Source organism: Manacus vitellinus, unplaced genomic scaffold (genome assembly GCF_001715985.3).
Source record: "Manacus vitellinus isolate BGI_N305 unplaced genomic scaffold, ASM171598v3 scaffold_16_pilon, whole genome shotgun sequence".
Classification (NCBI taxonomy): Eukaryota; Metazoa; Chordata; class Aves; order Passeriformes; family Pipridae; genus Manacus; species Manacus vitellinus.
In genome coordinates this window covers 14291620-14316327 of record NW_021939189.1, presented here as the reverse complement: position 1 = coordinate 14316327, position 24708 = coordinate 14291620, and the positions used below count along the sequence as shown (strand labels likewise).

General features: G+C 40.0%; 1 protein-coding gene and 1 long non-coding RNA gene across 3 annotated transcripts in view; one reads left to right on the top strand and one right to left on the bottom strand.

Moving 5' to 3' along the window:
• ALDH1A2 (aldehyde dehydrogenase 1 family member A2) overlaps window positions 1–23171 on the top strand; it is a 53389-nt gene extending 30218 nt beyond the window's left edge. Inside the window, exons 5-13 of one of the 2 annotated variants that reach the window (XM_018069816.1) lie at window positions 1305–1366; window positions 4046–4174; window positions 4306–4419; window positions 13316–13418; window positions 15714–15898; window positions 16619–16783; window positions 17194–17351; window positions 18122–18196; window positions 20950–23171. In XM_018069816.1, coding sequence (XP_017925305.1) covers window positions 1305–1366; window positions 4046–4174; window positions 4306–4419; window positions 13316–13418; window positions 15714–15898; window positions 16619–16783; window positions 17194–17351; window positions 18122–18196; window positions 20950–21022 — 1064 coding nt within the window. In that variant the 3' untranslated portion in view covers window positions 21023–23171. The remainder of the gene's footprint in view (window positions 1–1304; window positions 1367–4045; window positions 4175–4305; window positions 4420–13315; window positions 13419–15713; window positions 15899–16618; window positions 16784–17193; window positions 17352–18121; window positions 18197–20949) is intronic. The other variant, XM_008927126.2, reaches the window with a different exon arrangement.
• LOC108639109 overlaps window positions 1–24708 on the bottom strand; it is a 120696-nt gene that overhangs the window by 28471 nt on the left and 67517 nt on the right. The gene's annotated exons all lie outside the window — the stretch shown is intronic.

The following is a 24708-nucleotide window of genomic DNA, read 5'->3' as shown; positions in this document are numbered from 1 at the left end:
TCAGCTGGGAACAAACCTACATGGTATCTCAGCCTGTGTAACCTCAGCATGTGCTCCCAGACCACGTGCAGTTTGGGAAAGAGCCCGAACTTCCATCAGCCCCCATGGCAGTCACTTGTCCCAGCTGTGCTGAATGGGCTGTTCAGAGCAGGGCCCATGTGAGTGGCTCCCACAGACCACAGGCCTGACCCCAAATCACAAATCTGTTTATTCCTTGACCTGACTCAGGCTGCCTTGAGCTCAACAGTTGTTAAGGACTGCCAGTCTCACGTAGCACTCACTTTAACTAGTGATACCTCTCTCCCCTGGAGTTTTTTTGCCATTTTTGTTCATCAGGACCTTAAAAAATAGTTACCAGATCAGAGAGTTAATTAAGTAATTCCCTACAGCCTCATGCCATCCACACCTCCTGTTTATGACTATGCAGTCTGCTTTTCCTGCACTTTTGTTGTTAGGACCTTAGTCCATATTCCTATTTCTGTCAAAAGTTCATCAAGAAAAGCTCATATTTTCCAAGTTTCCAGTGACTAGGTCCCTTCATATTCATCCCTTCATTTATTCACCTCTACCTTGCCCAAAAGGTTTGTGAAAACTTCTTATTCTCTGTTGTCTTGTTTTCTAGTGGCTTACAGCTTTGTCCTGTCAACTTAAATTGGCTGCCTACTGAGCTCCAGGCCATTTCTGGCACAGGCCTTGTACAAGTTAGCTGCGAAAGCATGGCTGTGTGATGACCCCTGTACACTCATTAATGTTGTCTTCTGCAGTGACACAAGTCACAAACTTGTCCCCTTCATTCCACATCTACAGGTTGTGGTGTATCATTCCATCCCTTCAAACTGCCTGTGTCCCCAGTGACAGATGACCTGGATGTGTGTCACTCTATTGTCCCACATCTGGTTGTATATATACCTTTGTATTGCTGTGTTCCAGTCATGCCTTTCAGGAAATTGCCTTTGTGACTCTTCTTTCACTTCTCTCATCCTTAGAGAGCTGAGGCCATTTAGTGGCTTCCACGCTACTGCAATTTTTTGTGCTGTACAGCTTGTTCTCTTCCCCAAGGAACAAAGCAGGTTGCTTTCTGATGGGATGCCTGCTCCCTTTGTTCTACAGAAAGAACAATTAGGTTGCTCCTGAACCTAGGTTTCCCATGCTGGCTCACGAAAAAACACTTCCATGACTTCTTTATTTCTTTTACTGCCATCAAAGGCTGATCTTTAGAGTTTTTTCCCCCCCTCTATTTTAATTTTTTTTTTGTTCTGCCAAGTCAAACTGCACTTGAGAGTAACCATGCTCATCTGCTTCAGATGGAGATTATTTTACGTTTACAAGACATGAACCCATCGGAGTGTGTGGACAGATCATCCCTGTGAGTATCTCTACTAGCGCTTTCTATTTATTTTCATTTGAACCAGCTCTCTTTAAAGACACATAAAACACGGTCCTCAGCTATGTGTGTTTTCCATTACGAAAAAAGCTGAGCTCATATTGTTGACATATCTTTAACAGCCTCCCTGCAAATGCTTATTTGAACATGCTAATAGGGTTTAGGCTCTGTTATTAGGAGTTAAGTTCTCAAGTCATAGAATTCTCATGATTAAAACAAGCAAAGCAAAACACAGTGTTAATATGCTGTCAGTGGTTATGGATGTTCACACAACTTATGGAAAATTGATGCTTTGCTGTGGTAGTCTTTCTATTTATTTAGTTTTTACTGTGATTTAACAGGCTCCTCAGTTCCTGGGAGAATGTGATGTATTTTAATTCCATTCTTTCCTGCTATTTCTTTTACAAGACTGGAGGAGAAAAGGAAACTCCAGGAGACATATCATTACAATTAACATTGTGTAGCTAATAAAAGACATGAAATGTTTGTTTTATTTGTTGTGAGAGAGAAACACATCATTTTGTCAAACCCAATACTGCCCCTATACCCTAATATACACCCTTAATAAAATCTTGCTGAACAGTACATGGGAATTGCACTGAGAGGGTAACTTTTTCAGAAGAGCCAGTTAACCAGCTTTGGCAGAAATTTCAATGGGAGGCTCACATATAGCTAATAAAATATCGTGTGGATGCTTTTATTCTTGACAAAGCACTGGGGGACTAATCAGGACATTCTCTGAAATTTCTGTTGATGCTGATTTTTTATTTTGTTCATGTTAACCACAAAGCCACTAAACAGCGACATGCAGCAATTCCATTACAAAAGGAGCAGCCAAAAAAAGATTATTTTAACAATTTTGAGCCTGTTTTCCCTATTTATATTGTTGCCATTTCATGTCTTTGTTAAGGGGTGGCCATTGTGTTCAGCACTCGGTAGAAACGCAGAGAAGCCCGCTCAGCCTCAGACAGTCTGTGACTGTGCCCGTCCTGCAAACACCTACACGCTCTCCTAACTTGGGCCTTATGAATGAAAGATTGCACAGCTCTGTCCCCATTCTCCAGCCAGGCATATGGATAAGGGTTTGCTAAATGACAGCCCCAGTGTTGCCGGACATCTCTTAGGCTTGTCTCATTGAGCTTAACTGACAGATCTGTTGAAGAAATTCCGCCACAGGCTGGAGATCACGCCAAACCCAGGATTTGTTTAGTTCAGATGTGTAAAACTCTTTGTTCAGGGTTCCCAGCCATCTACCATGCATGTTTATTTTTCCCCTCAGTTTTGTCCTCCAAAACTTTAAGATGGCTGTCACACAAAGCTATTCTAACACTGCTGCTAATCTCTTATGTACTTCCTCCACAGCTACGAGTCACAGGGTACAGCCCCTGGCCATTGCACTGGCAAATACATTATTACAAAAATAAAATTAAGCAGCAAGCCTACCACTAAACTCCTCATCCTCTTTCACATCCCAGCTTCCATCAAGACGTGCTCTTCAGCAGCGCTGTAGCATAAACAGGGCTATATATTGCCCTATAAAACTCCTCCAAGCTCTCCTTGAATACCATTAGAAGTGCAGGCTGTTAGCACACTGCTGGCCCTACAGCTCCCCTCCCAGGTTTATATACTGGAGATGGAATTAAAACATCACTTTGTCTCCAGAGTTATAAACAACAGAGGGAGTAAAAAATTGGGTGTTCGGTGAAGGAAAGACAGTTGTGTATTTTTTCAAGTTAGCCAGGGGCTAGAGAGATGTCTGTGAGAGTGGCAGCTGATATGCATCAGGCAGTAACACATTCTGGCCACTGGCTGACTATTTGTGACTGATATTTTCTATTCTCTTTCCAAAGGGGATTATTGTATGCATTTATAAGAGTGATTGTGCAAACACGGTTATTTTATTACTCTGGCATTTCCACTTAACCTGTTAGGATCAGGCCTTGATGTGAAAGGCTCATTACTTTTATCTTTATCCACAATGTGTTTGTGCATCAAAATAACATAATCCACTACATTTTCTGCTGCAGTTAAATGAAGTTGAAATAAAATGACAATGCAGAATTTTATATAATCAAAGAGTTTCTCACTTGTTTTTTTCTGTTCTCTTAACATCTTCCATATAAATTGCTTAGTAAGAAGACTTCAAGAAAATAAAATGTTTTGACTGAGCATTGACATTCATGGACTTTTTATTGTAACTCCATCAATTAAGGATTATATAATTTTGAGTATAAATTTTTTATCTTAAGATGTACTCAGGGATAGGAAATTTACATCCAAAAATGCTTCAACATGAACGAACAGTTCCTTCCAAATGTATCAGAAGCAGGTATTTGTCATGGGGGAATTAAAAGTGCCAGTTGCAAAACAAGTAAGTGAAATAAAAAATTGTGACCAAAAAAGATGAACAGATAACAGAATATTTTTTTTATGGAGATTGTAGGTGGGGGTTCTATTTCTTTGAACAGGAGCGAAAGAACTGAAAGGTCACTGTTGTTGCTTTCTTAATAGCAGTAATTAAAAAAAATCCTTGCTTTGTGCTGGGAAAGATTTATGCTGAGGATCAGCCTGAGAAATAAGTGAGGTAGCAGCTTGACATCTTGAAAACAAAACACCACGGCAATATTTTTCCATCTATCAACTTTTTTTTTTTCCCTGCAGTGGAACTTCCCCCTGCTGATGTTTGCATGGAAGATTGCTCCAGCTCTGTGCTGTGGAAATACAGTAGTTATTAAACCAGCAGAACAAACACCACTTAGCGCTCTCTATATGGGAGCCCTCATCAAGGAGGTAAGAATAATTGACAGGAATCATGTCTCTGTCTCTCCTTGTAGGGAAGGAACTCCCAGCACATGCCTGTTTTGATGTTCTCTATCGGTTTCCATGGGTCATGCTTACATCATTCATTCCTGTTCTGACAGGCTGGCTTTCCTCCAGGAGTTGTCAATATTTTGCCAGGATTTGGTCCAATTGTTGGTGCAGCCATTGCCTCCCATGTTGGCATTGATAAAATTGCTTTCACTGGATCCACTGAGGTAAGAGGATTCACACATATTACGTATATTACTGTAAAATGTGAGTAAATACTTCAGTTCTTGTGTTACATTTCTTACTGTCACTGAGTAAAACAGCTACACCTAAACAACAGTGGTCTGTCCTTCCCAGCTAAACTTATGTACTGCAGTACTTCCCAAGCAGAAATGGCTCCTTTCCTCCAGCCCCTGCTGTGCTCGGCACCTCAGCACAGGAGATATGCCTGGAAAAATATTGCTGGGATTTCCTGTGGGCTTATGAGGATGTGAATCACATGCAAGTAGGCAGAACATCCCGTTTATATCATAGCACACATAAATGCTGCTTTAAAAGCCATAATTTGTGTATCTTGCTGTACTTGGGGAAAAGGGGAGAGGAAAGGGGCAAATTGTGCAAAGATATTTCAACTGTGATGCTGCATTCGAGTATATTAAGGATGAGGAGGAGGTCTAAAAAGGAAGGAATGCAGGGAGAAAAAGGGATTGTCCAAGGTATCTGTTCCCAAAATGATGGAAAGAAGCTGGCCAGAGGATGAAGGGAGTCAGTTGTGTCCTGGATGCCAAAATGTCTTGCACTGAGTCTCTGGTGCAGATGTTACAGAGGAGGCTCACTCTGAAGATGAAGGCTGCAATCTACAGAAAGACTAACCCTCAAAACTCACATCACGTCTTGCTCTCAAATATGTGCAAAGCTGGCTGTTATCAGGGCTGGGGTGGGGATGACAGAGGTACTCCAGACTGAAGTCACAGGAGAAGGGGCCTTATCTCATTGTCTGAAGGCAGACAGAAAGGAATCTCTGTGGGAGTTTCAGGGCTGGTTATATTTAGAGAGTGCTAAACCCAGCCCTTTTCAATTCAAAATCTGACAAACTATTGTATGGAGGGAGCTAAACCCCAGGGATCCAGTCTCTCTTTGATATGTTTGACTCCCACTCGTGGCAGTGGAAGGCTTTATGCATCCCAGGGATGCTGCTCTTCACAGTGAGGCAATTTGGGTTTTGATTTGAGTGGATAAATTCACTGACCAAGCAGCCCTACTAGATATGTGTGGGTATCTCCCTGGTGGACCCAGGGATTGCAGAGACCAGCTCAATTATTTCAAATAAATTATTCTGGGGGAATTATACTGTATTTGAGTTTGGAAGTCACACACAAGCCTAAATTACCAGTAAAATGTAGCTGCAGTCATATGCCTAATTTGGACACAAGTGTTTTGCAATTACTATATGCCTGTACATGATTTTTTGATGGCAATTTTAGATTCTACTACACACAGGTTACATTGTAAGTCAATGGCTACATCAGATTTCAGATTATTCTGTGGAATTACTCTAGTCATTACATCTCCTGTAACCAATTAACATTAGCATCCTGGAATATCAAAAACTTTAATATGAGCTGATTACCCCCCATAAATTAAGTTGAAACAATTGTTTTCATAAAGATATGTGGTCTCTGTTTAAGATAAATATTCTATTATACAGGATGTTGCACTGTTTGGAGGAGGAAAAATACAGATGGGTTAGGTTTCAAAGTTGTCTCTTGTAGCCAAAATAAATTTTTATTGTAGTTCCAGACAGCTTTAGTTTTAATAGGCGTTTAAACTCAAAAGCTGTGGGTTTTATACTAACTCAGTGCCTACCTTTAAAAGCCTTACTAATAGGAAGTGAAAAGCATTACAGAGATGAAAAAGCAATTCTCTAAGAACCTAAAGCAAGAACAGATGGAACGTTTTAATGCAGAGTTAGTGTAAACTATTCCATATTGTTTCTGATTTCCTGTAACACTGAATTTTTGTAACAGCAAGTCAACATTGTAACATTTTAAACACAATGCTCTGATATGAGCTGGACTATAGAGTCTCTGACTTCTCCAAAACAGATTTCAATTTCTACTGAAATAATAATGGAAAAATTTTGTCTCTCTGGTGCTTGTCTGAGACGTGTCAACTGTGCACTCCAGTGATGTGGATTTCCTACAGCCATTAGGTATATAAACACCACAATATTAACTTCCGTTCCCCCATTCCAGCCAGGTGCTGGTTAAGGCAGTTAATACTTCCAACTTGAGCAAGTCAATGATAAAAGCTATCAGTACAAAAGCAAAGATCTCCAAGCTCAGATTCCGAAGCACAGGTTTTTCTCAAGTTTTCACTATGAGATTCTTTTATATATGTTCTTTACCTTTGAAGTGTATATCGGTGGCTAATGAAAACTCCCCGTTTGCCTGTAAAAATCACTAAACCAGGCTATTATTATCTATTTCCTGCAATATTCTTGAAAGGCAGAAAACAGGCTGCTCTTCCTACAAAAAAATGTAATGCTAATGTTTTCCAAAATGTGTAGAACACAAGCCATAGAAATATGAGCCAAAAGGCCAAGTTCACGACCTTAAATCAATAAAGTCTGACACAGTCACACCAAAGAGCCACCCAGCCCAGCACCTTATCTTGCAACGTGACCAGGAACAGATGCTCACAGAAGAAGGGAGCATGTGTAGAGTGATCCTTTCCTTGCTGTAGCCTCACAGCTTCTGGCAAATCAACAACTTACAGACTTCCTGAGCCCAAAGGTGCATGTGGACAATTGTATTTAATGGCACCAATGGCCTTGTCACCTGGACATTGGTCCAGTACCTCTTGAAACTCCTATTAGGAGGCTTCAAGCCCATGCCTATGCAATGACAACACATAAATGACTTCGAACTTATGCTTCTAATTTCTAATTTATGAGCTGTCCAGTGTGCACTCTCTTCTCTGTTTTTTTGATTCTCTAGTGCTCTGAATTTTTTTTAAAAAATACTACTATTTATTTCCACACTCTCCCCCACAAATAATATGTGAAAAATAATAAAGAGCTCTATTACTGTTTGATTTCACTCTCTCTCTCTTTCCTGCTGTCCCCTCCTTTTATGGTTAGCTTACCCACACTAAAAGAGTAGTCTGCCAACTCTTTCAACACTTAGCCTGCCTGCTTCTTGCTTTTTCATGCCTTCTCCCATGGATCACCTCCTCTCCCAGTCCCTTAGTGCATGGCTCTCAAAACTCCACTACTCACTAGGAAGGGTTCTACAGACACCTGGCAGGCTCAGGACCTCACTCTGCCAACTGTCATACTGAAAGAAATAAAATCATACTAAGTATGAAAGCAGGCCTAAAAATACTGTGCCTTCTTAGAGTCCAGTAGCTTTCTTGGCTTCTCTGCTTGCTTTGGTTCTCACTCTTCAGCAGTCTGTTTGGTTGAGGCATTTTAACAAAAATGTTTATTTTTCCTGTGTTGGTTTTAGTGAACCGGGGCTAATCCATGATCCCCCTTAATTACGACAATCTCCTCTCAGGCTTCACAAGCACATTTTTTCCTCATCTTCCACAATCAGATGAAACTTAAACTGCCATAACTGAACTTTCTTCCAGCTAATATCACCATGTCAACAGTCACTCCTATCCCTTTCCTACCTTACCTCGAAAGCCCATAATCAATTTACATCTCTCATTACATCTGACTGAATTTCTCCTTGATCTTTCTGGTCCCGAGCTGTAGGGTGAAACTCGCACTCCCCAGGACCATGGGAGAGGTTCTGTAAAGCTTAGCTCTCTCCCACACTATCCCTCTTGTGCACTGGAAGTGCCTTTTCCTTTTACACTGCCCCTCTCTGCCTTGGCTTCTTCACTGTTCCACGCATTCTTGTCTATTTGAGTTCCTCTAAAAAACTTAGTAGCAATGATTTAATTAAAATAAACTCAGTTGTTTATAATTTCTGAGTTTAAGAACAGATCCAAACTCAGGATGTCTGACTCACCCAGACATTGAGGGGAAATGTTGGTGACTGCTGTTGGGCTGCAGAGCTCAGAACTACAGGAGACATTATACGAGTCTCTTCCCCAGTGAAAGGAACAGTGGGCCCTATGTATTTCTGAGAAAAAGTGCTGATGAGGGGACAATTTTTACACGTATCAGAAACGCAGAGAAGTTCTTCACATTACCTTCTTATTCTCTGAAAGAACTTTTGTTATGCAGAAAAGGTGAGAGGCCTTCAAATCGCAAAGAAAAGCAGCCATCAGAAGCTGCTTTACTCTTGATTTACCTTTATTTCTGTTCAAATCTGTGAGCTCAGTCAAGGTTTTGCAAATACAGTCATTTTGACTGCTCTGAGCTGTCTGCCCATGTCTGTACCTGTGTGCTCCATCTGAACTGGAACTGTGTGTGGGAACATAAGTTCCTGGTGCACAGGGAGTAGTTGGATGCGGTATGTTCTGGGTCTAAAATTAGAGATGATTATGGAGACCAAGAAGTTATAAATTTTTTTAAATGTGCATTTAAAGCAGAGCTTGGATTAAAAATTCTATTTTGATTGTTGCAAAAGTTTAATGAGTTCTAATAACTTCTGTTCAAAACCAAATGTGTAACCTCCAAATCAGAGTGGCTTACAACTCCCTCCAGTTGTTAAACGCTCTCAAGATGAGAATTATAGATAGCACACAAAACATTTGAAGCTCTGGCCAACAAGAAATGCATCCTAAGTGGCTGGTTTCCACTTTGTTCAAACTACAACCCATTAAAATGCAGACAGATTTAAGATGGGATTCAAGTCTGTGTTCAGGCAGTTCTGCAGAGTAACCCAAATAAATATCCAACAAATTGGTTTGGATGCCTGTGTAAACAAAAGGTCTATAAACAACTGCAATAAACCCCAGCAAAAGAGTCTGCATTTTGCTTGGCAGAATGTTTTCTTTATGCACTTAGATTAACAAACCATGATCTCATCATTAGTCAACAAGATACTAGAGAGACCATCAAAGCAAACTACGGGAGAGTCAAGATTGATTCATGCCAAACAAATGTTTGTAGCTAACAGCTGTATTACCACTGATTCTAATTTACTCAGCAGGATTCTCCTTTCATTTCTGAAGTGAGATGAATGTCACAATGCATGATGTAGACAGAATGTCTACCTACTGCATGAGCAGTGAGTTGTGTCAGCTCTCCTGGATCACACAATCTCTTGCTGGTTTTAGGCATCACGAAGAGTTGCATCCTGGCATTTTCTACCTTAGCAACAAGAATCCTAAAGGTGACTTGACCCATCCTGAGAAGTCTGTGAGCTTAGGATGCTACACACATACCCCACGTAACGATTTAGGAAGGCTACATTAGCATTCACTCCTGCTTCTGCAGAATCTTTTTAATCCTAACTTGGACAACTTGTGCTTCCTGAATGAGAAGCAGTTGTTACCCTTTTCCTTCCTTTGTGTTTTTGGTAGCATTTAGGGAGCTGTCCTTGGGCAACTCTTGTGCCTCTTTGCCCAGGAAAGATACATGTCAAAAGGGTTCACCTTCTTAAAATCAGTACAAACAGCCTATCAGCCCTATGAACATTAACAAGAGTTTAGTCATGGACTTTCATGGGGCCAGGATTTAATCCAAAGAACAAATGAGCCATTTATAGTTTAGGATTCTCTCTGGGAATTTCTGATTGGGATTGCCTTTTCACTTGTGCTGCACTATTCACTACACTCTTTGTAGGGCTGGTCTCACACAGGGCTTTGTACAGTCAGATAAAGCTGCTGGTATTTCAAATTTGCTTGTCCTTGCTGGAGACACACCCTGAACATGCCATGAGGTTCTAAAATGCTTCTCAAAAAGATTATGCATATAATCTGGACTTTATAAAAAATGAGACAGCAGCATGGGTTTGGAGGTTTTGCCAAAACACTGACATCAAATGCCTCAATAGCTGGAGAGAGAAAACTGTACTTTCAGAAAACACAGAAAATTTCTGTCTAGTCATACCATCTCCCCAAAACTTAATCCATCCAACTTAAAGCAATTTCTGTTCTTCAGATATTCTCTCAATATCCCAAGAAAGGCACTGAAGGTATTATTTAAAACGCCTAACTGATGATGTATATCTCCTTTGTCAAATTTTGCACTGTCCATGGAATCTTTTAATCTACAGAGTTCCCTGTGTTACCTTGACTGTCTGGTCTGTTGTAGTGTGCAAGAAAATTCCCTGCTGTTCAGCTAGACTGCTGTTCCCCTACATTCAGGTGTTCCCTAGTGATTTACTGTGTATCTGTGATCAAAAGAAGGTTAAGAGGAGAACTGAGACATTCTGAATGACAGAGCTGTAGAGGAAGTACCATGAACCTTGGAGGTTTGCTTTTGACTCATGAGACTTCTAGTGCCTTAACAGTAACAGGCAAACCCACGTGTGCAGAAAATAGAAAATTAAGAGAACATGAAAAGCAACAAATTTTTTTTCATTTCTGCACAAAGTATTTAAAATATGACTGCTTAAGCTTCTCCTTGAAAGAGACAATAAACTTCCAAATACAGGAGGCATAAACAAGCAACAATCAAATGTATTAGATCATGATACACTCTCAGTGCCTAACGTCATACCCTTCCCAATCCAGAAACAGACCCTTACAGGACTATTCTTCACATAGCTTTTCTTGCACAGGGGTGCCTCAAAATGCTTCTTTAATCTTTGTTGTTGTTGTTGTTCTGCATAACAAATTGTTTTCTTTGAAACAAGCCAAATTACATCTGCCTCACCCTCCGTGCAGCTTACAAGGTTATGGTACTTCACAAGCTATCCAGGGATACTCCTGATATCAATCTTGAAGCCTATTCAAAACAAGGATGGGGAGTCAGGGCTTTCTCTGCCAACATTCCTGCTGAATAATCGCACAGCTCCATTATCTGTGGGGGAGTCCTCTTTTGCAGCGTTCCCTCGCAAGGCTGTTCTGCCTATTGGGAGCTCGGGGATAGAGCTGAGAGACACCGCAGGAAGCGTGTACTGAAAGGCCATGCAGATTGCAACACTATCACTTATCCCTTTCATGCTGTCTCTCTCCATAAAGAGAGGGTCGGCCACAAAAGGCCGCCTTTGTCACTAAATAACCACAGCGCTGGTGCTTTCCCTAAGACTTTTCTCAAAGTGTAAGAGCACAGGGCACAACGGGAGCACAGGGAACAAAAATGCTTACACTGATTTCTAATGGGAAGGACAGAGTCAAGCTTTCTATTAAATTTGTACTTGGAAACTTGACAACAACTTGTCTGTATTAAAAATACTCTGGACAATACTTTTCCAAAATAACACCTTTGTCTCCAAGCCCTTTGGACTTTAATATTTGCCGTATACACTGTATTTGGACTTGCCTATTTGCCTATCACTTATTTGCATAGAATCCTTTAGAAACCTCTGCTTACATGTACAAATCTGTTTTGACATTAAAGTAGAAGGCAGAGAGATGAGGGCTGCACACTTTGCTCTCTGGCTTCCCTGAGAATTTTTGAGGGGAAATGGGTGGTTGTTGTTCTTTGAAAGAGGGAGGTTCAAGGCGGTGAGGGTGTGAATGGCATTGGCTGGCACTGGCTATAAACACAGAGCTCTGCTTTGCAGTGTAAGTTTTCAGCACAGTTTGAGAGGCTGGAATTTCCAGATGACGTGCTCGATGTATGAGGTGGGGGTGGAAGGCAGAAAGGGTCCTTCTTTTTCAGGTTCACTTCTGGCTGTCAGTCAAACATAGCAATAAAATCAGCTCCAATTAAGGGGATATGCAAGGAATTTCATGATAATGTCAACACTCCATTCCATCAATACTTGGATAAAGAAAAATAGCTTTTCTTAAAATAAAAAAAAAAAAAAAAAAAAAAAAAAAACCTCAGTCACACTCAACTGTGGTATCACCAGATAAACAGTTAATCACAAAGGTACATGAAGTGGTTGACAACTCCTTCATTATCCTGTGGGGGTTTTGCTTTGTTTTTTTTTTCTTTGGGGGCCCTGGTTTCTGTTTCATTTGCCTTCTGATTACTCCAGTGCTGACTTAACTTTCTCTAGCAGACTGCCTTCAATTCTCTGAGAGGTTCAGCTTCTCATCCATTAACCCCTTGCTGCAGGAAATCTCACTCACATAACCTTAGAAATAGAAAACAGATAGAGAAACTAGAGAAAAAATCCACCTCTGGACTCACTCCTATCTCACTTCACATCTAATTCTCTGTGTGACATTAGAACATGTCGCAGTTAAAGAAAGCACTTATCAAGGTTCTCAGGCTTCTCAATATTCCATAGGTACTTTTAATCCCATGTTTTAACATGTAGGAGTCTAAATCTACCTGTGATTACTTCTTTAGCTGCAAAATAGGCACGGTTACACTGCACCAGTATAAACTCTAACCTGTTTTGGGTTTGTTGATCCAGGGAGAGAAGAATTTCCAGGGAGCACAGCTGCCTGTCCGACTGTACTGATGTGGAAACACGTCAAACACGTAGCTGTCAGATTGCTACTCCATTTAATCTACTCTCATGTTCATTGGTGAGGTCTGTGGTTGTGGCTGCTCCAGCCAGGGGGCTGCATTCTGCTCCGGCTGACCCCACAATCTACAAAGACATTTTGGAGGTGCTTTTGACCTCCTCAACCCATATTAAGATTATCTCTGGTGCAGCTGCAGGTCAGATCTGGGATGGTGCTTTTGTAACTTCTTGCCCTACTTGGTATTTTGTTATGTGCTGTTAATCCTGCAGGGGAGGATGATGATTTCATCACAACTCGACATATTAAACCTTGTGAACCTGTCAGTGGCTTGGATGGAAGAAATTCTAATTGCACCAATTTCAAATTTTTCATTTAGCCCTCCTAAAGCCCCCTAAAAGAAAGCCCCAAGCCATTTTAGCATAGATACAAACGGGTGAAGGGTACACACACTTGTGCTGTGCCTTATCCCCTCTCAGTTTCTAGAGGAAAAAAGGGAGAGCTGATGAATGTGTTTGGATCGAAGAACCTGCTGGCCTGGTTAAAGCTCTGCTCTGGTGATAGCCAGTCTTGGCTGTTAAAGTGAACTCTATGACTACGTTCCCTGTAAAATGTGTCTCCATTTCCTTTCAGGTTGGGAAGCTGATCCAAGAAGCAGCTGGAAGGAGTAATTTGAAGAGAGTTACACTGGAGCTGGGTGGGAAAAGCCCAAACATTATTTTCGCAGATGCTGATTGTAAGTCAGCACTTCCATATTTTTCTGAAAAACCTGTTTGTGTAACATCTTTTTCTTCCCCCCCCCTCCCATTTTAGGGCACATCCTTCATGAAAAGTGAAGTGAATTAATGCAGCTGTACCAAATTGCACTTTTCAATCTTACAGAGGCAGCCTAAGGTGTGATATTTTTTATAAAAAACCAACATTTGGACCCACAGATTCATAGTCAACAAGAAAGCAGAAAAAACTTTATAACCAAGTATACAGACAGGGTGTTATTCACAGTCATGGTCCCATACACGTTTGTCATATTAACCACTGCAGCAAGGTGATCTGGTGCTTTAAATCTGGAAATTCTGTGATGTTTTTGCTTCACAGCCTTTATAAAAAGGGAGGACTTTCATTTACACTTGAGTAGCTAATCCAGTCTGCACAATATTCCTTTGTTAAACTGCTATAAATGGAGATTATTCCCTTTTTTAATTTTCACAATTGAAGAATTATGTATTGAAATATCCTCATTGCCACTGTCAGCAGGGAGCTGAAAGTTTTAGCAGATATCTGATGTTGTGCAGCTGAGATTTTTGGCACCTGAGAAGGTACAGGACAGCTGTTTAGGAGAGGATATAAACACAAACTGGAAGTTTCTGCTTAAATGATCAGCAAAGAAATAGTTAAAAATGTTGATATCTAAATTGTCAGCAGGAGGTTTTGAAGTTAACACCCCATTAAGATGAATGAGATGGTTCACACCTTGCTCAGAGCTCTTGTTTCAGGCTGTGTGCAGGCACACTGTACTCAATGTCTTCTCTGAGAACTTTGTAACCCCAATAAATAGACATACAGGGATTTGGTCTTCTAATTTAAAAGGGGGAAGTGAACAGAAGAATGATTCTGAATAGCATCAGTTGCAAGAGTTGGTTACAATCCTGTACCTGCTTTCAAAACTTATCAATGTCTGAAAGATTAGGGAAAGTTTGACAACTTCCAGAAGCTTTTCTACATAGAAATGTTTTACCAAGTCAAGGATCAAAATTTCAGCCACAGTCATCCTGGTAAGCTAAAAAAGCCCCTGTCAACTGGAGCCAGATGCAGATGTTCCAGCCTTCTACCCCAGTTACTCCTCTCCATCTCCCAACAGATACCACCACATCTCAAATGGCCCTAAACCACTAACTCACATTGGATCACCTGAGCATTTCTAGTAGAGTGATACATGCCAGGGGCAGGTCTGTGTTCTGACCTTCCCTAGGGGAAGAACAACTGCTCCTGGCTGCCACACAGAGCTGTTGTTTTTCTGTGATGAAGCTGCAGGCAACAGGGGAATAACAGACAAAGCAGAGCACAGTCTTCTTCAAGACTGTTGGTTCCACAGGATAAAGCTCTCTAAAGCTCTCTGGTCTTCCCACAATTACAACCTCCAGCACTTGACCTAAGATTTAGGCTTCAAAGCTCTGATTATTTAAGAACAGCAATTTGCTCATCATTCTAAATGAACTGTTTGTTCTGCTTGAGAAACACTGTGTGCCAAAAGTTAGCAGAAAGCATGATAAAGCTGTTGAAAGTTTAGTGCACAAAAAAACCCGAGAGGAGAACGGTTAGACCCCTTCATGGTGAAAAACAGTTAACAATAGAGGAAGAAACATCAGTTAATCCCACCTATCCAGCAGTGTTTTCGATCTCCATGGAGCTGCCTGGGAAAATTTGAATGTGGTCCAGGGAACACCCCATATAATTTTTCCAAAGACCACACTGAGGGCAGAATAAGATATTTCTGTTAGATGGAGCTGTCTAGAATGTGCTGAAAGTAAAGGACAGTTTCTTTGTTTAGTCCACAGAAGATTATACTTTAAGCACTGTTCCAAAGTGCTACAGCTGGTAACAGAGGTAGTGCAGTGCTGTAGGGCATCACTGTTTAGGGATGAATTCATTATCCTTGTCTCATCAGCTAGTACACCCAATGGAAGAATGTAGCTCTGAATATCTAAATATGGCTGGATCCTCTCTCCTGCTTGGATAGAGAATGTGTTAGTTGTACCTCCAGTATAGCTGTGTCCAGGGTGGAAAAATGAGGAAAAAATCATTTCTGGACATGTTTAAAAGCTCTGTATTTTCACAGGAATTATGGCACAAAATGAGTCAACCTCATTTATGACCTGATAAAATTATAGTATGTTTTGATTCAGTTTTTTTTAACAAAATCCTACTTCTGAAGTTTGGGGAATGTGGCACTATGTAATACACATGACACTGATGCAAGAGCAGATTTGTCTACAGTGTTTCAGTGCAACATGTGCTGCCTTGGTTTTTTTAGTGGACTATGCTGTGGAACAAGCTCACCAAGGGGTGTTCTTCAATCAAGGTCAGTGCTGCACTGCAGGCTCACGGATTTACGTGGAAGAATCAATCTATGAAGAGTTTGTCAGAAGAAGTGTAGAACGTGCCAAGAGGAGAGTTGTGGGGAGCCCTTTCGACCCAACTACAGAACAAGGTCCACAGGTAAAGAAACTGGGCTTCAGCTCTACAGCCCAGGAGGTGCCTGAAAGTGTTTAAATTCTGCTAAGACAGAGGTCAGGACTCACTCACAGTCCACAGTAGCTGAAACGATGTTTTCAAGATTAAAATTCTAAAGGATTAGATAATCTGTGCAGCTCTGAGGTGCTTCTTGTTAATTAAAAATCTCATCCTAAATATCAATAGTTGCCTCCCACTTTCAAGAGCAACATCTGGATCTTCAGCCCCCAAGATACAGCTGTAAACTCTGAGAAACTCTCAAAAGTCTCTGTGGGCACTGAATTCCAAGAATTGTCTACAATCATAACTGTGCCTGTAGGCCCATGAATTCTAAGCAAATAATGAGCATAATCAGAGATAAGTCTTTAGAAAATATTCCTGCCAATAATAACTAGCTGGGCTTATACCATTTTCAGGAAGTCAACTTGGGACGAAAATCAATGATCTGCTTTTTTTGTGCTTATAAACTAGATTGTGTAGCAAGAATGCAGGTTGAGCCACAGACATAAGGGAACACATCCTTAAGAAGACTGAGCCCAAGGTTACAGTCAGCAGCTACCTGTAGGTCTTTGCCTCTCCAGCTCAAAGAGTAGTGAATATAAGCATGATCCTACTCACTGGGACATGACTTGCCTAAAAAACCCTGTTTTGACTCGACTGTCAAGTACCTGGTCTGCAATTCAAATAACTTCTTCTCTCTTTCAGATTGATAAAAAACAATACAACAAGATCTTGGAACTTATTCAAAGTGGAATTACAGAAGGAGCAAAACTCGAATGTGGGGGTAAAGGATTAGGAAGAAAGGGCTTCTTCATTGAACCTACAGTGTTTTCCAATGTAACAGATGACATGAGGATTGCCAAGGAGGAGGTATTTGCACAAGATCATTTTAGAATGTCCTAAACATGACTGTTCTTTGGGGTTTTTTTTGCTTCTGTTTAATTCCTGAGACAAAAGCTTCAGAGTGAAAATTACCACTATATTTTAAAAAACTAATAAAATCTTTTCAGAACTCCTTATGCACACAGCAGCTGACATCAGTTGGGTAAGGAAGCTCAATTTTTGTCATTGGCTGTAAGGTCTCAGACCTCAAAGAGGAGACAAAGGTAGAATGGGTGAGTTCCACTGAGGTAGTTGCTTTGGGAAATTCATGTGGTTTTACAGATATTATCACTATTAAATCTTGCTGCAGGAACAGGAGAGAGAAGATAAATAAAAAAGCAGAATGAAATGCCTCTGAGTGGGCTAGTCTAACACCAGATGATTAACCTTTGTTGCAGATTTTTGGGCCTGTTCAAGAAATACTGAGATTTAAAACCATGGATGAAGTTATAGAGAGAGCCAACAATTCTGATTTTGGGCTGGTAGCTGCTGTCTTTACAAATGACATAAACAAGGCCCTGACAGTCTCTTCAGCAATGCAGGCTGGGACAGTCTGGTAAGTACAAGCTATCACACTCCTGCTCTTGAAGACAAAGAGTTTGAGTCACTATCATTATGTCACCTCAGTCTTGCACCCTTTCTTTAAAAATATTTATCTAGACAGTCCTAGTGGTGAATCACTAGCCAAGACATGGAACAGCTGCAGGGGGGTGTTGGGACTGCTCCCTGCTGGGGAATGCTATTGGAAATGGAAAGCACCTTGCCATTGCTGAGTGGCATTACTGAAAACAAACGGTACAAATGATCCTCTGTGCACAGAAGAGGAATCCTGTGAAGTTTCTGCCCAAGGCACAAAGAACTGAGTACTTTCTACATTAAGGAACTGGGGCGACACATCCTCTTTAGTCCTTAGGAATATGTAATGCCACCTCTAGAGTTCACTAGCCTGCAATTTAGTATGTCAAGCCTGGGTAAATGAAAGATCTGCAAGAAATTAGGGAGAAAAAGGGCAAATTCAAATGTAACAGCTCTTTGTTAAAAACTGGCACTGAGGTTTGTCAGCAGATTAACAGTTCATTACTGAAGCTGTGTCCAACTGTGGGGTCCTCTCTCTCCAGTCCTCACAGGTCAAATCCCATTCTCGTTATGAGTAAGGAGTAGAATGGGGTTTTTCAGCATAAATCCCTCATTTCTTTTCAACATGAAACAAGTTTGTTATTACTAAGAAGAATATAGTGTCCCTAGCTCCACAAGTTTCAGCCTCTCCCTCAGTTATCCAAAGGTCTCTGACAGTGCAGCTGGACTAAACGCCTCTTCCTGTTACAGGATAAATTGCTACAATGCCTTAAATGCCCAAAGTCCTTTTGGAGGATTCAAAATGTCTGGCAATGGGAGAGAGATGTAAGTATTACACTGCTGTTTTTTAAATTGTTTTCAACTCTACAACTTAATAAACATTAGTGAATCCTTCCATGCAAATTAAGATCAGAAATACTCCAACCTGAGAATCAGGGCATAATGATAACTTTTAATCATTGCAAGTACTTAATGCAATTGATTTGCATGGTGAGACCACTTTTCTGGCTTTTTTTAATATTGCAAACTAACTTACTGGAACTCTCTTCTTATCCTGAAAGGAGCTTCAAATTTCTGAGTATTTTTCTGAACTCGAAAAGTGTGTTTTCTGAAAGTTCTTTTAGCCATATTAACCATTACTTTTTCAGAAAGACCCTCTTTTTGGTGCTACTGTGTGCTTGTTAACTGGTTTGGTGTACTTGTTTCAGAGTTGTTTTGCCATATATTTTGCCTCTCTTGCTTTTTTTCCTTTTCTTTCTTCAGTTTTTACTATATTTATTAATATAGGTCATCTGAATTTTATAAAAAAGTTATCAGCTTGCAGATTTATAAACAATGTTAAATGAAATCAGGCCTAGAGAAGAAGACAAATGTGTTTACATCCCTTTCAAAAAATCACTTTCCATTACAAAGCTTTCTGCCTTTCTTATTCCACTTAGAACGAAGTGCCAAATATTTTGAAATGGAGCTCCACACTCAAAAACTGTCCCATGAACCTAATTTAAAGTCTTACCAGTTTTTCATTCTCATTACAATCACAAGGAAGTTTAGCAATTGCATCAGCCCCAGATTGGTTACATACAAAGGATTCAATTAATTTCTGTGCAGGAGGCATGTATGTATACCAGATATGTCTCACCTAAGTTTTCAAAATAGCTCATGGCTAATAGCAAACTCAGCAGTAAAACTAAAGTAAGGTCAAACTCTTTAAAACTTTAAATATGTTGAAGTATACAACTTGATCTATAAAATAAGCTCTATGTAGTCCGAAGTATTTTCCCTCGTTAGGGAGTACTTTGAATAACACATTCATACTATTCTCCACATTCATGAGTTATGAGGTGATCTCACACTGGCATAAATATGTCAGCTCATCTAACTCTTATCATTGTGAAAATATTCTAAAACTACTAAGTGCGATAGAGCACATGAGTAACTTGACACCCCAGGGCGACCCCACTGACTCCAGGGAGGTTCAGTGTGCAAGCAAAATATTCACGTGTTTGTGTCGTAGAGTCCTTGAGAGGGGGGAAACCAGGCAGTGCCCCAGCTCCCATGGAAAAATCTATGGTAGCTGCACACTCCATTCCCATCTACAGCTTTGAAATTATGCATCATAAACAATAAATGTTTGGAATGGCAATAATCTCCATCTCACAAAGATGCCTGAAAACCTACTTATGAGTAACTATTCTACTCTTTCAGAACCTCTTTGATCAGATATCACCTCCTAATTCACCTCCCCCACCCTGCATTAATACCTGCATACCTTTTATTAAATGCCACAGTTTCTTAGATCCTTGTTTTTAGGGGATACATTTTACAGCATAAATAATGTTGAGTCAGGCAATTAAAAAAAAAAAAAAGAAACAGTGTTCATACATAAGTATGTCATTGCTAAGCTAATGCTGTGTTACAGCCAGATCATAACTGTGCCACTGTGCTGCCTGTACTATCTGGGACTTGTTTTGGTCCTGCATTTAAATTCACAGGTTTTCATCACACATGGGCCAAAAATAAATACAGAAAGCTGAAATCTATTATATTCATTTTACACTTCCACAAAAGTGCATCCCAGTAGAGAACCAGAACTCATGTCCACAACGCAGCTGATTTCTGTTTGCATTAAGGCTACTTAAAATATTCCTGTATTCTTGAAGGGGTCTACAAGACATGGTTTTTTACATTCACGCTTCTTTAAAGCTTCATGTCACTACCTGGACGATGGAAAATTTAACTCCCGTAAAAAAAATTGGGTGACTCATCCCAGATACACACACGTGGCCATTTTATATTAGAGTTCCCCAAAATTCTGCTTTCTGTCCACATGTCTTCAAGGGAAAGAAGTGCCATTCTACTTCAGACATAGATAAAATCACTGGCCATGCTGTTAGCCAGGTTATCTGTTGGCTTGCAAAAATGTGTCCAACAGTTGTGTAGAGCTACACACATTTCTTAAGCATAATTTATCCCAGGCAGAGCATGTGCCCCTCAGAGCCATGTGTCAGGTGGCTGGGACTAAGGAAGTAGCTGGCTTTTAGCAGTATGGAGGATCTTATGTAAGGTGCTGTGCCAGGACAAAAAGAGGTTTTCTGCAGAAATCTAGAGGGAATCTGAGCAAACTGAACCCTCTTCCACAGCATGTGCAAATGGTGAATTCCTACTGCTGGATATTTTGTCAGGAAAAAAAAGATCAGTGGGTTACGAATCAAGTTCATCTTTATGCAGGGTTGTGAGTAGTTCATTTTTCATTGTACTCAGTGTGGACCTTGTCTTTCTTGAGTGCAAATATAAGCAGTAATTTCACTAGCCAGTGGTGTAGGTCTTGGTGTTTGGACATTTTCAAGGGCTGGAAAAGACAGAGGACATCAATTCACTCCCAAAAGTTCCATCAACACACAATGAGTATTTCTGAGTTTAATGTTCTGTATCTCCTTATCAAGTGTTGGAGCCATCCACTGTTATTTTGACCTAAACTGAACTGGAATTTTAGGTTATATCTTAACTTTATCAAGAAATCACTTCACAGGTTTTTGCTTGATATCAGGTATAAGCTGATGCTGCAATCTGTTTTCCAGGGGTGAATGTGGATTGAGAGAATATTCTGAAGTTAAAACTGTGACAATAAAGATCCCTCAGAAGAACTCCTAAAATGATGAAGGACCGTGTTGTGCAGAAGAGCACATGATGCCACCTTCTCTATTCCTTATGGAGACCAGCACTCAGGAATAAAAAGTGTTACACAATATATATTTAAGAAATTAAGTTGCAACATATATACTGGGCACATAACTGCATACATAATGCAAACCAGCTCTGCATGTTTTCATAAAACTCTCCTGAGAATCATTACATCTTTATAAAAGAAATCATTACAAGAGATAAAATTGCTATTGGGCATCATTTAATAACGGTTCTAGCTATAAAACTGTTAAATGCAAATGCATGCACACACACATTTATCTCTTCTTTAAATAAACAAAATAAGTCTCACTGTTTTCAGGCTGCCTTCTCAAACAGACCTGCCTCGTACTGACATTGTTTCGACCAGGGCTCTATAAGCCAGATTTTACCCAAAACACTAACAATGAACAACACAAACACTGATGTTCTTAAAAAATTAGGGGCTCTGAACAGTGATGACCCCAAACCTGGCAGACTGGCAACTTTCCAATTAGCACAGTCACACTGGGGAGGGAATCAATCCACTATACAGACAATGAAAGCCAAATACTTATCAGTGAGGTCTGGCTTTCATGGCTCATGGTGATTTGGATTTCAAAGCTTATTTTCATAATTACTTTATGTTGTGCTAGAAGCAAAAAGTCCTCCTTCACTTACAGGAACTTGAACACTTTTACCTGCCTGCCAAAAGAGCAAGGCCAGACAGGGTGGGAGGGTGTTAACGAGAACAGGAACAGATCCCAAGGCTTCACAGAATATTTCAGCTTTCACTGCTTGTCTAGTTTTGTTATTGTTGTTGTTGTTACTGTTGTTGCTTTCACCTTTTCTCTTTTTTTAAACAAGTGTATGCATAGGCAGGCTTCATTTATTTGTCTGCTATTAAACTGCCTGTGATTACACTGGGAACCATTAGGTTACAGCAAGAAGAACCCAGCCAAAGCCCACCTGTCAAGAATTAAGCCTGACTTTATTTTTTTACTAAAAGATGGCTTGCCATGCTCACAGTGCTTGTGAACCTCAAGTAGTGTTACTGGCTGGTACTGACTTTTCAATTATGTTTGGGGTTTTTTGGCCCAGAATAAAAAATATGAGCAAGTTCTTCTAGAAGTGAGGTGTTTAAAGCCTGTCACATCGTTACCTGCTGCCCACAGAATCTCTTCCAACTTGTAACTGACCCACTAAACACTATATCTTTCTTCTTTCCAGCTGCAGAGCTCATCAATTCCCCAGACTTTTTTTTTAAACAGCTTTCATTTTATGTTTTAATTTAGAATTAAGGAAATCTATTTTAAAAGTACAGTAAATCATCTACCCTGTGTAGCTACATTATCTGGGGTGTAAGGACAGAATTATGGCCTCAGGTATAGGTTTTCCTGGCTGCAGAGCCTATACCATGAACTGTTGAAAACTCCAGACCTGATCAGCAAATAATTTCTGCACGTTCTTAGCTTCCTTTACTCTCTGAGGAATTCCTCTTAGATTTGGAGTTGTAGGTGTCCTTCAACATACTGCTGGATTAGGACAAGAGTGTCCAGCACTTTGTAATGTGGTGGCCCTCAATATTTCATAACTCATGTCAAACTGTATATGTGTTTTTAAAGCAATACTTATACATGTTCTTATTCAGAACTGACAGTACATTCACAGACATGGAGATAAATACAAGTATTCCTGAGTTGTTAAATTCAAATGCCGTATACTTCTACTGTAGTGTTTGTCAGAGTGAAGAAAAACAAAATACAGCAAGTAAGAGATTAGTTATCTTTTAAACTGCAATATAAAATGTGAAAAAGGAGATTTTACTTCTTTTCTCCTATTTACTTAAAAAAGAAACTTCCTGTGCTAACAGCATTTACACCATGTACTCTTTTGTATTCTTTTTGTGTATTTTGTATGTCTGTGCTTTATTCCCAATACATTCAGGTAAATAATATAGAGTTGCCATTTTTTTCAACCCTGTCACTGCAGCTTCATTTGATGTACATGGATTTGTGAAATCCTTTTTTAGATGTACCATCTGCATGGATCCAACAAAACATTTTTCCAGTCCCTGCAGCTTTTTGTTACAGTTTTTAATCATGTATATAGTTATATGTTATTAAAGAAGTAAAAGGATATTTTCTATGAAGTTTTTTCCATTAAAAAGGTTTAGAGAAAGACTTTAGACTGTGAGACTCCTTTATTGTTGACAGAGCTATAAAAATATTTAAAAAAATATTTTCTTAGCAAAAGATCTGCTCTCACAGTAGCTTTATTTTCATTTGCAAAAGTGAATGAAGTAAAAGGCCAATTACATTTTCTGGAATATTATTGCAGCTGTATGAAAAACACTTGTGAATTGCAGATCTAGGTCCTAGTCAGAGTTCATCCTCACCCTTGTGGTCATAAAGCTGAGCTATTGGGGCAGGTCTGAAATCTTCAAAAACAGTGGGGCATCCTTACAAACTGCTGTATCACAGCTTGATTTTTGGACAATGTCTAAAAAAATCGTGATGCCTTTTCTTTCTCTAGTAGATGAGTCACAGAGATGATTAAATTAACACTCAGATCTTTTATGGAGTGATATTCCACTGTCTTTAATTTCAAAATGCTAAAATGGGAAAAGGATAGACTGAATGTTATCTGACCACCAATAAAATTCACATGGCCAGGTACTATCCAACCCTCCCTCAAGCAATCCCTTTATTCCAGGGTTACTTTCATTGCCAGGAACTGCATTCCTCTTTTGAAATGGTGCCTATTTAGGTTAAGTAACTACTCAGTTAATATGGCCAGGCACTTCATTGTGTGGCAAGCAATGGTCAGACCTCAGTGTCACAGAGTAATGCTGCTGGTTTAACCAACAGTCTACAGGCAAGGACAATAAAGTAACTTGACTAGATTAGATGGGATAAAAGAGAATAGAACTTAATAATAGGAGGTAAATTGCATTCTCAAGAAGGAGTACTGTTCTTGAAAGCCTGGGATATCAGGTATATATTAAGCAGAGTGTCATTTCTATTTAACTAGTGGCACGGACAGCTCTGTCATGGGACGGTGAGTGGACAATTAGCCCTTTCCATATTCCCCATCTCTCTGACCTGCTTGCAACCTGTCTCACCATTCCAAGTGGTCACACAGGTACAAGCAATGGAGTGCTTTACTGAAAGCAAATTGAATGGAGGAAGGTTGTCATTGGACCCACTGAAAACAAGGAGTGCTCTCATCTAATGAAGGGAACAAGGTTTAGTCCATAGTAAACAAGTATTCTGTGGAGCTCCAGCCAGTGAAAGGGAATGTATCAATAAAAGTGTGTGCAGGTGTAGTAAAGGGAGAGTTCAGAAATAATGCATTTCTTCTGATAAAAGGATGTGAAGTAAGGCAAAAACAATTTCAGTTCTGCAGCCTTCAGACAAAGCAATGGATATTGATACTACTTGGATAGCATTCACACATTTACTGGTGCCCTGTTACAGAGAATGCTATTTCTCCCCATGAAGGCAAGGATGAAAAAACTTGCCATGCATATGCAGTGAAACTGTGTGACACAGTGCCCTCTTATTTCTCAGTTCTGCCCTGGAAAAAAGAGAACCATAATACCACTGAATTCAGGGCAGCAGTTGAGCTAGGGAGGAAGACAAAGACAAGCAATATACTGTGCTGTTTAGCTATGA